The sequence below is a fragment of the Monodon monoceros genome, unplaced genomic scaffold (assembly GCF_005190385.1).
Source record: "Monodon monoceros isolate NGI ecotype Baffin Bay Population unplaced genomic scaffold, NGI_Narwhal_1 Super_Scaffold_5, whole genome shotgun sequence".
NCBI lineage: Eukaryota > Metazoa > Chordata > Mammalia > Artiodactyla > Monodontidae > Monodon > Monodon monoceros.
In genome coordinates this window covers 24,251,470-24,267,559 of record NW_021703782.1, presented here as the reverse complement: position 1 = coordinate 24,267,559, position 16,090 = coordinate 24,251,470, and the positions used below count along the sequence as shown (strand labels likewise).

The following is a 16,090-nucleotide window of genomic DNA, read 5'->3' as shown; positions in this document are numbered from 1 at the left end:
AAAAACTTTTTGAGGCCTTCAATCTTTTTTTTTTTCTTGGCCACACCACACGGCTTGAAGGATTTTAGTTACCTGACCAGGGATTCAATCTGGGCCCTTGGCAGTAAGAGCATGGAGTCCTAACCACTGCACTGCCAGGGAACTCCCGTCAATCATTTTTAAAAAGTATAAAATGGTTTTGCGAGTAGGAGTCTGAGAATCGCTAATCTAATTTAATCCTCATAGCAGCTCTATAAGGTGTATCATTAGTCCCACGTCAACAGTGAATAAATTGAGGCCCAGAGAAGGGAAGAGATCTGCCCTTCGCTTCACTGCCATTAAGTGGCAAGGGCAGAATTCAGACCTCCTGCTCAAGGTACATCCCTCAAGATTCAACGAAACCTACTCCTCCTGTAGGCAGATAGGGTAGGGGAGGTCCCCGGAGAAAGAAATCCAGGCATGGCTTTCTTTTTTCTTTTTAATACATGGACTCCTGTATTTTTAAAAAAATTTTTATTTATTTATTTTTGGCTGTGTTGGGTCTTCGTTTCTGTGTGAGGGCTTTCTCTAGTTGCGGCAAGCAGGGGCCACTCCTCATCGCGGTGCGTGGGCCTCTCACCATCGCGGCCTCTCTTGTTGCGGAGCACAGGCTCCAGACACACAGGCTCAGTAGTTGTGGCTCACAGGCCCATTTGCTCCGCGGCATGTGGGATCTTCCCAGACCAGGGCACAAACCCGTGTCCCCTGCATTGGCAGGCAGATTCTCAACCACTGCACCACCAGGGAATCCCCTGGGCATGGCTTTCTTGACATAAGAAAAGCCATTTTTGGCCTAAGTCATTTTAAGCCTGGCCACAACGCTTGCCCTTCAACAGGTCTCAGTAATGATCTTAAGAGAAAAAAAGAACAAACTGTTATCAGGCAAGAGAAGTAACAGTAGCAAAGATAACATATCAGTAGTAAAGACTCTCAATTCTGTTTCAATGGTAAAGAGTAGTCTTAAGTGCTCAACTACCAGATCAGTTGGGACCTAAGGGATGATGTAGACCTTTTCTGACCCTCATGACTTCATTCAACTAAAGCTTGGACTCTGACTGCCCAAGCCCTTTATGAATACACATGTTACCTTAGCTTAAAACTTCCTCAATTTTGCTATTTGGGGAGACGCTGCTTTGGGAAAAAGCCGCAGCATTCTCCTTACTTGTTGCAAGTAATAAATCCTTCCTTCTCCCACTCTTTGTCTTCTGGCTTGACACCCACCAAAAGGCAAAGCCAGTTTTTCAGGTAACACTCCGACAAGAGCGCCATTTAGGAGTCCACTTGCCTCTTTGAGCTACGTATCCTCATTTGTAAGATGTGGACCACAATGTTTCCACTTCCTGGGACTACTGGGGTGATTCTGCATCAGGTAAAGAGCAAACGAGGATATTAATAACCCGATGAGTGAGAAATGTATCCCATTTTACAGAAAAGAAGGCTGAGGCCCCATGACTAAGCGGGCTCCAGCTCTAGGGACCACCCGCCCCCGGCCCGCCTGGACCGTCCCCTTCCAAGCTCCCGACTTGCCTGGGCGTCCCCCGCCCCCAGCCCCACTGGGACCCCCTGGCTCCTAGCGCGCCAGTACCGCTCTAACCCCAGCCCGCCTGGACTCATGTTCCCCAGCAGGCCAGTGCTGGTCGCCGGGTAGCAGACGGCTCCTCCCGCTTGCCTCACTTCCGGCGCCCAGGCCGGAAGCCTCTCTTCCGGTTCTCAAGATCGCGCTCCGGAAGTGAGTCACTCTGCCAGCACCTAAGATGGCCGCCAGTCCATCAACCACCGTGGCCAACAGAGGAGAAGCGGGCGCGAACCCGGAAATTGCCCGGCTCGGCCATGGGAGATGTTGGGGGCGTGGCTTCCGGCGGCCAGCGCCTGCGAGTGCGGGCGGCTGGGTCTAGCTGAGGCGGCGGCTGACAGGAGCTCCTCCCCGGTCGGCTGCGCTGGTGCCTAGGCGAACCCGCGGCCCTCAGCTCGTGGCCCCGCGAGGCTCCAGGGCCGCACCGTGGGATGGACGAGGGGAAGATGGACGAGAATGAATGGGGGTACCACGGTGAAGGCAACAAGAGCCTAGTGGTGGCCCACGCACAGGTGAGCGGTTGACGGCGCCTTTCAGGGCCCTTACCCTACTCCCGGTGGGTTCCGCGTCCCCCAAGCACCCCCTCCGCTCAGGTCGGTTCTGCATCCCCTCAGGACCCACTACCCCCGGATCGGTTCCCCAGCAGCCCTCCTTCCGGTCGGTTGCGCGTCTCCCCAGTGTCACTGCCCCGCGATAAGTTTCGCGTCCCCCCAGCATCACCCCACCCTGTCGGGTCAGTTCCGCGTCCCGCTGGTGTCACCGCCTTCCCCCAGATCAGTTCCGCGTCCCCCCAGCGCTCTCCTCTCCCTAGGTTGGTGCCATGTCTCCCCAGCACTCCCCTCCCTCCAGATCGGTTCACTGTTCCTCCAGTGTCACCTTTTCCCCCCGGGTTTGTTCCGCGTCCTTCCAACGCTCCCCATCCCGGCCTCACACGGTGCCGCCTGCGACTGCCCAGCTGCGGTGAGGCCGTCCGGAGTAACCTTAGGGAAGATACAGGGTACGGGCAAGGTCAGGAGAAAGAAGCAAAGTGCTTGGGGTGCTGTTACCTCCCTGAGATGCAGGGAATTGCTCTTCTCCTGCTGCTGTTGTTAATATTAGTGGAGCATTGTCTACAGGTCCTTTTCCAGAATCTTTTAGAATTTAAAGAATTTCCCTTTCTTAATTCAGTAAGGAAGAGAGTTTCAGAGAGTGCAGTGAGGACTCCCAGTGAGTTGAATCCGGGAAGAGAAGCTTGTGGATTTGTGTGAAGGCCCAGATCTCTCTGACATCTTGCTGTCTAATACAACCAGGCAGGAATGTGGTGGGCTGGGGGAGGAGTGATAGATGTCATTGAGGGCTTAAGAGTATGGGAGTTGCAGTTACACAGAGCTGGGCAGAATCCCAGTTCTATCACTGCCTGGCTCAGGCTCAGTTTCTGCATTTTCAAAGTGGAACTAGTAACAGAATCCCCTTTGCGGAATTGCTAGAAAGATGAGGAGCTGGACAAGTTATGCAAGTGATATCTATCATCCACCTTGGACTTGGCGGTTAAAAGAGCTGACCCAGCCCAACAGCTCCTGTGGGGAGCTCATCTAACAATTCCTCAGTAAGATTGCATGGTATTTCATCATTTCATATAAAGCTAATTAAGGCTTCTTTTGGCTAATGTACTGAGTTTCAAAAGTAGCCTCAGATGAAGTAGCAAGTTCCAGACTCAGCGTAAAAGAACACCAGGCCTTGGGCCCTCAGATACCTTCTCCATTGTCCCTGACAAGCATGTGCCTACCCTCCAGGGCAACTGGCCCCTTCCCTTGTTGCACAGCCCCAGGTGTTAGGGTCATGTTTCTTTTTCCTCCCCCCCCCCCTTTTAAACTGAGTCATCAGGCTATCCTGTACCTGTTCTCTTCATTCTTTATTTAAAATCTAAATTTGCTTTACTATGCTCATTCTTGCTTGGTTGTTGTTAGCTCAACATTTGAATTTGAAGATTATCATCACGTGTAGTCTTGTAAGAAAAGGTTCCCACCAAGTGAAGGCGCTGAGTAAAGGGAGAACTCTGACCCTTGGGTCTGGAGAAACCTTTGTGCTTTGCCTGGGCCTTGAGGGAGGACAGAGCCCTGGAAGGCAGCTTTCAGGACCCTACTGTGCCCAAGGAGAGGGTGTGTGTGTGTGAGTGGGATAGAAGAAGGTGGGTGAGCACCAGGTATTTCTGCTCCCATGGGTGGACTCTCCAGACCCACCTCGTTCATTCTGAAGTAGAGGGTGACCCTCACCAGGTTTCTTTCAGATCGGGAGACGGTCTCTTTCTCAGAGGGGGCATCGTCTACTTTCAGAATTGAAAGGTCCTTAAAAAGTGATGAGTCTGTCCCCTCTCCTTTCCAGTGTCAGAACCCGACATACCTTCAGCCAGCCAGTCCTGAGGCCTGGCATCTGCACTGAAGGAACATGGGATAAGACACAGACAGACAACCTTCTAGGCTGGTGGGTTGGGAGGCTTCCAGGAGCACAGGACTTGTAGAAAATGGGGCCTGGATATGGAGGAGCTAAGTGCAGGCCGAAGGAGGCCATAGCGTGGTGTGTGCTCAGGGTTGGGCAGTAAGAGATGACAGTGTGAGGCCTGAACCGTATGCCAGTTCTTGACAGGTTGCTGTCAGTTTTCCTGTGGCCCAGTGCTCAGCATCCTTGGGTCCAGCTGTGCAATTTAACCCTTTCCCAGGCACTGGCCCTTGGCCCTGGCACTGACCCTCTGAGGTGCTCTAAGGCTGTGGCCAACCTGACACTGTACTCTAGTGGGTGCCCGGAGTCCCCGGCACTGACCCTGTGGGGGGTCTTGGGCAAGGACATTTCCGTTGTGGGCATGTACTTTCCTTTCCTTACTGTAGCCTGAGGGTGCTGTCACTTGTTCTAGTGGCTGTGCCAGTTCATGCTGAGCTGTGGTCACGAAGCCTGGCGCTGCCCTCAAGTGTGCTGCTGCCAAGTGGGATTTCTCTCCGTGTGGTGGTGTTGCTTTTACATCTGCAGTGACTCTTCTTTACCTTGGTCTTGTTCGCTTTGGCTTGGCATCTGTCCTGTGAAGGTCACTGTAAGTCTGGTTTGTCATTTGATCTCATACGTGCCTTCAGTGGGGAGAGTCACCCAGGGCAGGCCAGGCAGAGACTCCTCCCCAGGCACTGAGCTGCCTTCCAGCTGCCCTCGCCTCTGGGGTGCAGGGCAAACAGGGGCCCACTCCCTTTATCACACTAAGCTGTTGTGATGTTTTCCTCCTTGTTGACAGAGATAACATGAAAGACCCGACAACCAAGATCTTTTATCAAAAGTTTGTTCCTGATCTTTCAGGTTTTATAGCCTTTCTAAGATTCTGATTGGGCTTCAGATCCTTTCTGCAATTGTTTTGATGCCCTGGGGTGTTTGTCCTGAAGATATGGGGTTCAGGCAGTCAGGAGCTGTGTGTTTCTCTTCTCTTGTGTTTTAGGATTTGTAGATCATACTTCTTAATGGAGCTGTTGGAAGCAAATGAGTTGTTCTCTTTTTTTTTTTTTTCTTTCTTTCTTTTTTTAATGGCGTATTCCCAAGTCCTGGGCTAAATTTTCTCCTGAATCTAGTATAAAGAGTCTTAACGTTCTGTTGCCTATAGTATTTTTTTTTAACAAGTAACTTATTCTGCATTTGAGATTTTTAATGATATTCATACAGGTTGATACAGCTGATGTGCTTTTCTTGGTGATGTCTCATTGAAGAGCTGTGCATGTAGCCCTGTCTTTATTCCTGGGATCACCTGCAGTTGAAAGGTTAGGAATTGTTATTTCCAAAATATATTCCCTTTGGTGGTTTCCAGTCCTGGCCTTGGTGAGTGCTGAGCTCTGCCTTTCTAGCATGTAGGGGTCTGCTGGTCTAGGTCTGGTATCCTAAGGTGGCATGGTCACTTCCCCCGCCCCGACAATACCTTCTTCCTCCTCAGCAGAACTCAGGACAGCAGCTGCCCCTTTTACCAGGAAGGTAAGGAAGGTTTCTGTGTCTGCTGCAGAAGGAGGAGACCACAGCACTGGGTCACCTACCTCTTGGTTTGTTTGGACACCTGCTCTGTGGCCATCATGTGGCCTTGGAGAACCTGGGGTCCTTGAAGGCTCCACTCTACGACACCCTCACTGTGCGTTCCATGCATTTGTGGTGTGTCTTTATAAAACATTCTGATTCTCTTCTGGCTGTTGGATTTTCTATCCTTTAGGGACCATCTGAACACCTCTTCTGCTGCAGCCCCTAAGTGTCCTGCCCCCAAATGTCACCTGGGCTTACACCTCCACTGTCCTGTCCCCCACCTCACAACTTGCATCTGTGTCTGCTTCAGTCCTGAGGCAGCTGTGGGTCCATACAGGCAGGTGAAACATGGGAAGGAAAATGTCCTGCCCATTCCAGACACCTGCTGTCCCCACCTGTGGTCTCCACCTCCTGTCTGGTCTCCCTCTGGAGTCCTTGGCCCCACTTTATGACAGGGGTTCCCAACCCCCGGGCTGTGGACCGGTATGGGTCCGAGGCCTGTTAGGAACCAGGCCGCACAGGAGGCGAGTGACGGGCAAGCGAGCGAAGCTTCATCTGCAGCTCCCCATCGCTGACATTGCTGCCTGGACCACCCTCCCCCCCACCCCCCGGCCTCCGCCGTGGAAAAATTGTCTTCCACAAAACTGGTCCCTGGTGCCAGAAAGGTTGGGGACAGTTGCTGTATGAGATGTCTCGAGTCACCCTCCATCTGTTCTGTCTGAGGCTGTCAGCCCAACAATGCGTCCCACACCTTGTCCCTCTTATCCTTCTGTGGGCCCTGGGGTGTGTTTCTGGTTGTCTCTGGTCAGCAGAGGCAAGTGACTTGGCTTGGTATTCTGTCACGGATATTCTGATGGAAGACTTGGGCTGTGCCCGAGTGGGGTGTCTGTGGGTGGTGGCCTCACTGAGAAGAAGGGCTGAGCCATTTTGGGATGCCTGGGGCAGCACCCTGAGGGTCGATTCCTTCTGCTGTTGTGTTTATCTGTCTCCCTTTCCCTTGAAAGTTGCCTGATCTCTGCTTCCCTGGGGTCTTCTTGGGGCCCCATCCTGGGTTATATCCTCACTCTGGTGGAAGACCTGACTTGGGCTTGTCCTCCAGCAGTGAGGCTTCAGCGACTGATCACTTCACACCTTGTCTTTGCCAAGAGGCCCTGGAGTCTTAATTCCACCCACAAGTTTCCTTCCTTGGGCTTCACATGGGCAGGTGACCCTTTTATATATTGTTTTTGTGGTCTTTTATTTTTATTTAATACCAATCATTTGTTCCTCTCTCTGCCCCAGAAAATACAGAATCCTAGAAGGAAGAAAGTAAAAAGCATCCAATGTCTCCCTACTAAGAAAATAATTTTTGTTAACACTTGGTGCACTTCCTTCTATTATATGCTTTTATTGGGTACTTAAGCATCCTTATCTGTCTGTTTTTGTTTTCTGCTTTTTCACTCAACCCTACAGCATAAATATGTAGATAATTCTTCACACAAGTTTTCAAGGCTGCAGAGCACTTAAGCAGCCAGAGTTCCTGTGCTGTCAGACATTCACATTGTTGTGCTTTTAGAGCTGTTGTGAGCCAGGCTTTGCTGATGTCTTGGTGTTTTGAGGACTTGGGTGGGTTCTCAGAGGGGATCGAAGGAACATCTCCTAGGCCTCGTGGCACATGACATGCCAGTACTCCCCCACCCCTGCCATGGCCTGAGACCCTCACAGCACTGAATGCTTTCTATTCCTTTTATAAGTGGCGTGTTATACGTTTTGAGGTTGTTTAATGTGTATGTGTTTATATGTGTCATTTCTCCATTCACTGACTTTTTCAGCTTGTCAAAATCTTTGATTTTCATCTAGTGTTCCACGGTATGAGAGAGCACACCATGATTTTCTGTCCTCAAGGACAGAGAAGGTGTGGCCCTGGCCTAAGATTCCCTGTCCTGCTTTGGAACAGGGAAGAGCTGCTTCTGCCCCAGACTGTGCAGAAACTCTTGTTAAGCCCCTCTTCTTAGTCTCACCCCTTTCTCTTCGTTCTTAGCATTTTAGCCTAGACACTATGAAGAGGGTATGTTTTAAAATCTGGTTTCAGATATTTAGTTTAAAAGGAAAGGAGTTGTTTCCTTCACAACTGGTTAAGACCTTGTGAGCTTGCAGGGCCCTGGTGCTTACCAGATTATGTGTTGGTTTCGGCTCCTTCATGGGAATCTCCCCGTGGGTGGCTGGATCAGTCCCACTCCATGCCATGGGTGGCCCTTGGACTAACTGCGTCTTTGTGCCAACCAGGGCTGGTGAGGTTGATTTCTCACCTTTTCTCTGCTATCCACTTGAATAGGTGTTGTCTGGTCCTATGGCCAGCCTCGTGGCATGTAACAGGGCCACCAACCCAGCCCAGTCAGACCTTTACAAGGGGCAGTTAGCACTCACCGTCCAGAATAGGTGTGCCCACTGAGTGCTTGTGTTTGTGGAGACTGGCCTTCAAGGCTGACACTGCAGCTCCTATGTGGCAGGTGGGCAGTTTCTGGCGATGGTTTTAAATGGGTCCCTAGAGAAAGCAGTTTTCCTTGAAGCAGACACAACATGACACTCAGAATTTCTTAGCAGGTCTTGAGAAACAGTGAAGTCCAGGTGAGAAGTGAGTGTGCTTTTAGGGGGGGCTGAGTTTCTGGAAAGTTGCCTAGAGTTAGGGTTTCTGCATATCAGCTTTTGTTTTTCCTTGAATTTTTTTTTTTGTGGTACGCGGGCCTCTCACTATTGTGGCCTCTCCCGTTGCGGAGCACAGGCTCCGGACACGCAGGCTCAGCAGCCATGGCTCACGGGCCCAGCCGCTGCGCGGCATGTGGGATCTTCCTGGACCGGGGCACGAACCCGTGTCCCCTGCATCAGCAGGCAGACTCTCAACCACTGCGCCACCAGGGAAGCCCTTGCCTTGAATTTTGATGGACTCCTTGGCCAGTTGATGCCCATGATCGAATATTGATGTCTGCCTGGATTTGGGAGGGGTTAGGGCCATGTGCACGTCCTCGACCTTTGCTTTCCCAAGTCTGAGCTTGGGGCTCAGGGAGATGATGGATGTCTGGGGTTTTGAGAGGAGTGTGCGTCATCTGAGTGGGGCAGGAAGTGCCAGGGGGTCTGTGGGCTAGGGAAATGGATCTCGTCTCTATGGGCCTTCCTTGCTCTCAGCCATGTTTTGGGTTCTAAAGCTGCACTTTCTGAGCCTCTTCAATCACCAGCTCCTCGCACCCCACCTAGATCCCAGTGCTCCAGACAGGGCCCGAGCTCCTGCACCTCTGCTCACCTTCTCCTATTCACTGCTTCTCCCTGAGCACAGTCCAGGTTCCTGACCCAAGCCCTTCTGCCTGGAACTCCCTATCTCCATGAGAATGGTTTCCAAAGTTGTCCACATGGAATTATCTCCCCCATTACCAAGGCTCCACAACACATCCAGGTTATTTCCTTGGAGAATGGCCATTTCAAAGGCTGCACTAGTTTAAAAGGTTATTTTTTCCCATTTTTTAAACTTTTTTTTTTAACATTTTTGTAATGTATGTTATATGAGCATTGTAAAAAATTGGAAAACCCAAATAAACAGAACTTTAAAAAATAAGTTCCCAGTTGGTGCTACCTGGACACGCGGTTACGTATTCAGAAGCCCTTTCAGACAGTTCATACAAACTCAGCATGCACATACTTTATTTAAAATTTTTTGTTTTACAAACTTTAAAAAATGAAGAGTAATAAATCTACAGAAAAGTGGTCAGATCATATGTGTATACACAGCTTGATTATGACAAAATACATGGACCCGTATTCTCATGACCAGCCCCTTCTAGAGCCTTTCTTAGGGACCATCCCACCTGCCAGAGATCTTAGTCTTGTCTGTTTTTGAGCTTTACATAAATAGAACTATACCCATACATCATTCTCTAATACATACACACACAACACACACACACACACACACACACACACACGTGTATGTACATATTTATATAAAGATAGGTTCATTCTATAAGCGCTATTCTGTAATCTTTTTCATTTATCAGTAGATGATGACTGTACCTTTGTGTCTGTAAATACGGATCTTCCTTATTTTCTTGTAAATGACGGCATAGTATTTCATGGTCTGGAATATGTCCCTCTGTATTTAACCATCCTACTATTGTTGGTTGTTTAGGTTGTTTCCATTTTATTTGGAATTATAAACAGTACCTTTATATGCAGTAGCTAAAATCTTCTGTGCGTCTTTAATTAAGATAAATTACTGGGAGTGGGCTGGCTAGGTCAGAGAGCACAGGTTTTCCTGGTTGCTCTGTGTCTTTAGATGTGTGGCCCAGTACTGGCCCCCACCTCCTCCCTGGGGCACTGGCTGCCTGTGGGGCTTCCAGCATCTGCACTGCTGAGGATGGCTCCTTATCCACAGCCACCCACCCTTATCCCCGGGCTTTGGGTGGGTACTAATCAGACTTTGTTTTATTTTCCAATAGCGTTGTGTGGTGCTTCGTTTTCTGAAGTTTCCTCCTAATAGGAAGAAGGTAAGATCAGTGGATTTGCCACCCAATCATTAAAATAATTATTTAAGAAAACTTTGATTTTTTTCTGATGCAGAAGTTTTAATGCTAACTTTAGAAATTTGAATATGATACAAGCATTCAATGCCGAAAGCAGTGTGTCCATCTTTTGTGCTGGATTCAGCACTTTGACCTGCTGGGGTCACTATGGGTCATCATGGTTAGTCCCTGGGTACTGAGCCAGGAGCCTCCCTGACTAGTTCAGAGAGCTCTGCTTGTGGCTGGGGAACCCAGGGCCAGGTCTTGGCTTTACCTTGGCGATTTTCTTACACCCGGCTGCCTCCGTTTCCCCATCTGTGGAATTGTATCAATGAAAATGAAGTCTGTGATGCTGTGGTAGACAGTCAGTGTTACAAGTCACAACAGGCAGTTCAGATGGAGCCTTGTGTTTCTATTCACTGAGTCAACCAGGCAGAGTACCGTGGACACCCTCAGAAAGCCATTGTTGTTCTGTTGTATGCCCGCTGACCATTGAGTTGCAGTGTCTCTATACATTGAGGCGGGATGTCATTGTGGTGTTGATCTAAGTGGTCGCAGCGGTCAATATGGCGTAGCCCTGTGGGAGCCTTTACTCTTTCATGATCTGGGGGGAAGGAGGGAGGTCCAGAGGGGCTAGGTGTGAGCATAGGCTCTTATCTTAAAAGGGGAGAAGAGGCAGGAGCTGCACGTCACACCCACACAGTGGGGGCAGGGCTGGTGGTTGTTGCGTGGTGAGTAGAAATTGGGCTCAAGATCAGGGTGTAGGAGACATGCATGAGTCACTACCTCACCTCGTTTGAGTTATGGAGAAACAGCCAGAAAAGAAGGTGAGGTGGATGGCTGATAGGTATCAATGGTGGCTGACTGTGCAAATGAAGGGCACACTTGCAGGTTAGCTTCATAGAAAGAAGAGTGGGGACTGTGGGAGAAAGCTGGGGGCTGCCATCACAGTGGGGCTGCAGTGAGATCTGGGGACAGTGTGGTTAGTGCAGAGAAAGATGGCACAGGATGGGAGGGTTCAGCTGCTGAAGAGAATTGTGCAGGGTGGTTCTGTTTCTGTGGAATCCAGGTGGAAACTAGAAACATCTCGGAGGCTGCCTCTAGCCCCCCTCCCCTCCCCTCTATCCCCACTCAGGGTCTACAGAGCCTAGCCTCGGTGAAGGGCCAGCGTTCTCTGGATGCCTCTATTTTCAGTTTTTCCTGTTTACATTTATTGAGGCAATGTCTTCCAAGGTAACAATTTGCCTTTCTTTATTATATAAATGGCACTGTGTGATGCCAGCTGCGTTATTTGTGGGGAGTTGTGTGTGTTAATTCTGTCAATAAGAAGAGCTTTTTGTCAGAAGCCCTGTGTCCACAGCTCTACTTACGGAGCCACTGGGCGTGTTCTGGGGTTTTTTGACAGGCTTCATTCTAATACAGTAGTCCCCCGGAATGCAGACTGTGGTCTGCCTGTTTTATGGTGCCTGGGTGGCAGCTCAGACTGAGACCTCCCCAGAGCCGGAGCCATGTGTCAGGCGCCTCCCAGCCTGCGGTTGAAGAAGACAGCCGTCTCACTCCTGAGCGAGACCTGTGATCAACACTTTGCACTTCTCGCCTTGGGTCAGAGTGAGGGATACAGCAATGATTTCCTGTCTCACCTAAATCTCACAGCTTATTGATTCTTTAAGAACCTCTGAGGAGAAAATATTTTATTTCTACATCTAGAAGCTGAAGAATAACATCTAAATACTGATTTTTGGATGGGACCGATTTTTAAAGTCGAATTCCTCAGAAGGTGTGCACGGGCCACTGGCGGGATCCACGTGTGTTCCTGGTGGGGAGGAAGGCAGGGGCACAGATATGGTTCTCAAACTTATGGTTTCACAATCACATGGGGCCCTGAGTACAATGCAGAGGTGGGCCTGGGGGCCCTGTGGGACAGAAGCTCCAGTGAGTGTGGCAGTCTTCATGATGAGGCTCACCTTTCTCCAGGTCCAGGGCCACTGGTGGCTTTTTGTGGCCACATACATGGCAGCCCTGTATGTGACAGGGGCTTGTGGTGGTGTCAGAGTCTAGGAGGTCCCGGTCGTTGAGGTCTTCTTGTCCTTCTCTTTTGCAGACCTCGGAAGAAATATTTCAGCACCTACAGAACATAGTGGACTTCGGCAAAAATGTCATGAAAGAGTTTTTGGGAGAGAACTATGTTCATTGTGGGGTAAGTGATTTTTTTTTTTAATGTAGTCTAAATTCATGGGCCTGTTCTGTATCAACTTCTCATTTATGGTTTGGAAGTTGCTCAATGATACGGCCCCCCACCCCCACCCCCACACTGTGTTAGTTACAGAGTTTCCAGGTGCTTTCCTCACTTGTTGCACTGTGAAATAGCAGAGCAGATAGTGCCCTTCCCATTTTCTAGCACGAGGTTCAGAGATACTTGCACTTGCTGAGACTCCTGGCCTTCACCATCCTGCCCTCATGGAGGCATTCAGTTTGGTGAGAGCTCTCTAGTGAGGTCCAGGCAGCAACACTGGCCTTCAGTGGGCACCTTTGAGCAAGTTAGGGAGAAAAGGGGATCCCCATGCTGGGAGGTGTGACCTGGTCTCACCTAGCTGAAGCCCATGTGGGGTGATGGCCTCCACCTACCTGCAGGTGGTCTGCGTTGCTGGCTTTTTCTGGTCTCAGTGACTGAGAGGAGTGCCTGTTACAGGCAAGGTCTGCTGTTCAGACACTCATGGAGAGGGCAGTGTAAGAAGCCACAGTGGACTGGCCCTGTGATCCTGGCAATCCTCAGAGCCAGTGGCCTTGGTCCATGCCTGGGACAGCCATTCTTCTGTCTCCACTTTGATCACTGCTGCTTCTCTGCTTACACTGGCCTGACTGCTTGTCTTAGATCAGAGCCCTGAACAGACTAGCAGGTTTGTCATTTTGAACAAAGGGAGCACTGCCTCTGTTTTGTAAATTCTGTACCTTGTGTCCATCCTGAGAAAAATGATACCAAGAAGGTTGAGTAAAAGTTTCTTTGAAGCTTCAGGATTGCCTAGCAAAGTAGAATTTAAATGGCTCCGACGGCAAAACATCCTCCAAGGAGGGTCATCCTTTGACAGCTTAGGAAGTACTGTGGATGATGTTGCTTTGGGTTCCTTAGGGCTGTAGTCTAATCTGTAGGCTGGGACTAAGGATCCTCTTCCAGGGTGGCCCAGAGCCGTGGAGCTGGCAGTGTGGTGCTGACTGTTGACTGGGGGCCTCAGCACCTCCCAATGTGGCCTCTCTGAAGGGCTCTGAGCATCCTTGTGACTTGGCCCTGACTCCCCCAGTACACCATCTGAGGGATGACCTGTTCGGGAGTTGTGTCTGTCGTTTCCACAGCATCCTGGGGCCTTTACGGGTCAGCCCTAGGCAGAGTGGGACTACACAGGGGCAGAGGTCACGGGGGCCATCCTGGGGGCTGGCACCACCCCTAGTGAGGTCCCCAGCTGTCCTGTTGAATTGTGAAAGCCTGAAACCCACCACCTGTGAGAGCCTGAGTCTCTGAGCTGTCTGCGTGCTGGGTGCCACCTACTTCTTGGCCTGGACGGTGTGTGAGTGAATGCAGGTATGCCAACTACCAGTGTCCTTCTTGGGGAGAGAGCATGCTCATCTGGCCAAGTGGGAGTGTTTCTCTGTCTCACAGCACTTGGGGGCTCTAGACTTTTCTTCCAGGAGGGGCCAGCAGTGAAGGAGAATGGTGAAGAGCTTGGGGTTCCAGCCAGTGGCAGCCCGGCAGGTGGGAATAGCATTGGGGTGTCCCCCCAGGGCCCAGGGCATGCTCTGGCTCCAGGTTTGATTCTGTTTGTCCACAGTGCACAAGGCTCTGGGCATATGAGGTGAGCCCACCAGGTCACATTTCGGGAATATTCATCCCGTTGACATATCTCCTTCACGTGAAGACACTGCCAGAGTGAAACACAACCTGCTTTTCCTCCAGGTAGTTGTAGTATCAAGAGAGGACTGCCACTCAGGCCCAGCACTGTTGAAATGTGGGATACGGAGCACATCTCTGGCCCGAACAAGACCATGTTCAGGCAAAATCAGCATTTGTAAATGATGCTGTTTTCTCTGACTGATGGCATGAGCTAGGTTAAAGTGGAGCCCTGGGGAGAGTGTTTCCCTCTTCTGTGTCCTGGGATGAGACATAACTAGCACAGTGGTGAGAGAGCAAGGCTCAGACAGAGTGACAGACACACCCCTTGTACCCGTGCTGCCTCCAGCCCTGCCTGGCTGGTTTGGGGACTGGTCTAGGCCTGTCTTCATGTGAGCTGGAGGCTAGGTGGGACGGGGCATGATGGAGAAGGTGTGGCATGTAAGTGGACAGGATCCCAGCATTCTCATTCTAGGCAGGTATCTTGCGTTGCCTTGGGATTCCTTTAGAAGTCAGAATTCTGCCACCCTGGAAACATGGGGAAGGTGATGAGCAATGTGGATTAAATAGAAACTCTTAGTTTGGGAGACTGCAAGAAATAGTAGAGAGTAGTTGCTCCTTTGTTTTTTGACCCAGAGCACCAAATATTGGCCATCCTGAGTCCTGTGGCTGATGGGTACCCAGGACATCTCACCCAGAGATTAATATTTGGTCTAGACCCTGTTCCTTGAGCTGCTTCTCAGATGGAAATGTGAGGAGCCTCAGGTTGTCTGAGGAGATAGCTGGTGAGGAACTTCTTGCAGGCAGAGAACTGCCTCAGGCCCCTGCTCTGCCGTCCACAGACACTGAGAATGAGGATGAGGTCGCCGTGAGAACAGAGGAGCTGGGTGAGGAGCCCTCTGTGGAGACTGACTAGGTGACATGGGGCACGCTTCTGGCCACCACCACTGTGGACACCAGCTGCTCTGAGGAGGGCCTGTTCCTCTTAGTGCACAGAAACTTTAGCCTGTCTGTTTAATCTGGACATGTCCTTAAAATAACAGAGCAGCTTTTATTCCTAAAACCCACATACTGGGTATTTTTTTTAATATGGTAACATAACATAAAACTTACCATTTTAACCATTTTTAAGTGTGTGGTTCTGTGGCATTAAGTACGTTCACATTGTTGTGCATTCCACACTGAGTACTTCTTATTTGTTCTTACAGGAAGTTGTTCAGCTGCCTTTAGATTTTGTGAAACAGCTTTGTTTAAAGGTACAGTGTGAAAGACCAGGTAAGGGTTTCTAACTTACGAATTTATAATATTCCATTTGAAATGTGTTTGAAGTTATTACTCATCTTAGGTAGATATAGATACAGTTTTTAACTTTATTATCAGGGGTAGAAATCCTAGGAGCTCATGAATACAATTCGGGGCATCAGATTTGCAGATCACTGCAGGGAATATATGACCAAGAACAAATTAATAAAAATAAAAATGCATTTGGGAGCCAAGAGGGAGCTGAAGGAGTTCAGGGAGACTTAGGGAAGGGAAGGTGGGCTCCAGGGGGTGCCTGGAGGAGTCCAAAGGAAAACCGGGGTAGACCTGAGCCCTGGAGGGTGGGCTAGGCCCTAGAGGGTGGCAGTCCTGAAAACCTTCTCCCAGAAGCTGGCACCACCCAACCTGCTCATCCTCTTGAGGTAAGGTGAGAGACTTGAATTTTTGTACCTCCCCGCTTCACCTCATGTACTTCCCCACCATCACCATACATACCCCACCCCCCATCACCACACATGCTTTCCACCCATCACTACACATACCTTCCCCTAGTCACCTCCCAGACCTTCTCCCATCGCCTCCCGTACCTTTCCCAATCACCACAAATACGTTCCCGCATCATCTCCCAAACCTTCCCCCATTACTTCCCATACCTTCCACTCATTACCAAACATACCCTCCCCCCATTACCTCTCATATCTTCCCCCCATCACCACACATACTTTCCCCCTGTCACCCCCCAAACCTTGCCCCCCTTTACCTCCCACAACTTTCCCACATCACCACACATACCCTCCCCCATCACCTCACGTACCC

The 16,090-nt window shown here is 50.1% G+C and overlaps 1 protein-coding gene across 1 annotated transcript in view; it reads left to right on the top strand.

Moving 5' to 3' along the window:
- The first annotated feature begins 1,938 nt into the window (after positions 1-1,938).
- IPPK (inositol-pentakisphosphate 2-kinase) overlaps positions 1,939-16,090 on the top strand; it is a 49,622-nt gene continuing 35,470 nt past the window's right edge. The window contains exons 1-4 of the mRNA XM_029201725.1: positions 1,939-2,103; positions 10,072-10,119; positions 12,236-12,331; positions 15,223-15,289. Coding sequence (XP_029057558.1) covers positions 2,023-2,103; positions 10,072-10,119; positions 12,236-12,331; positions 15,223-15,289 — 292 coding nt within the window. The 5' untranslated portion in view covers positions 1,939-2,022. The remainder of the gene's footprint in view (positions 2,104-10,071; positions 10,120-12,235; positions 12,332-15,222; positions 15,290-16,090) is intronic.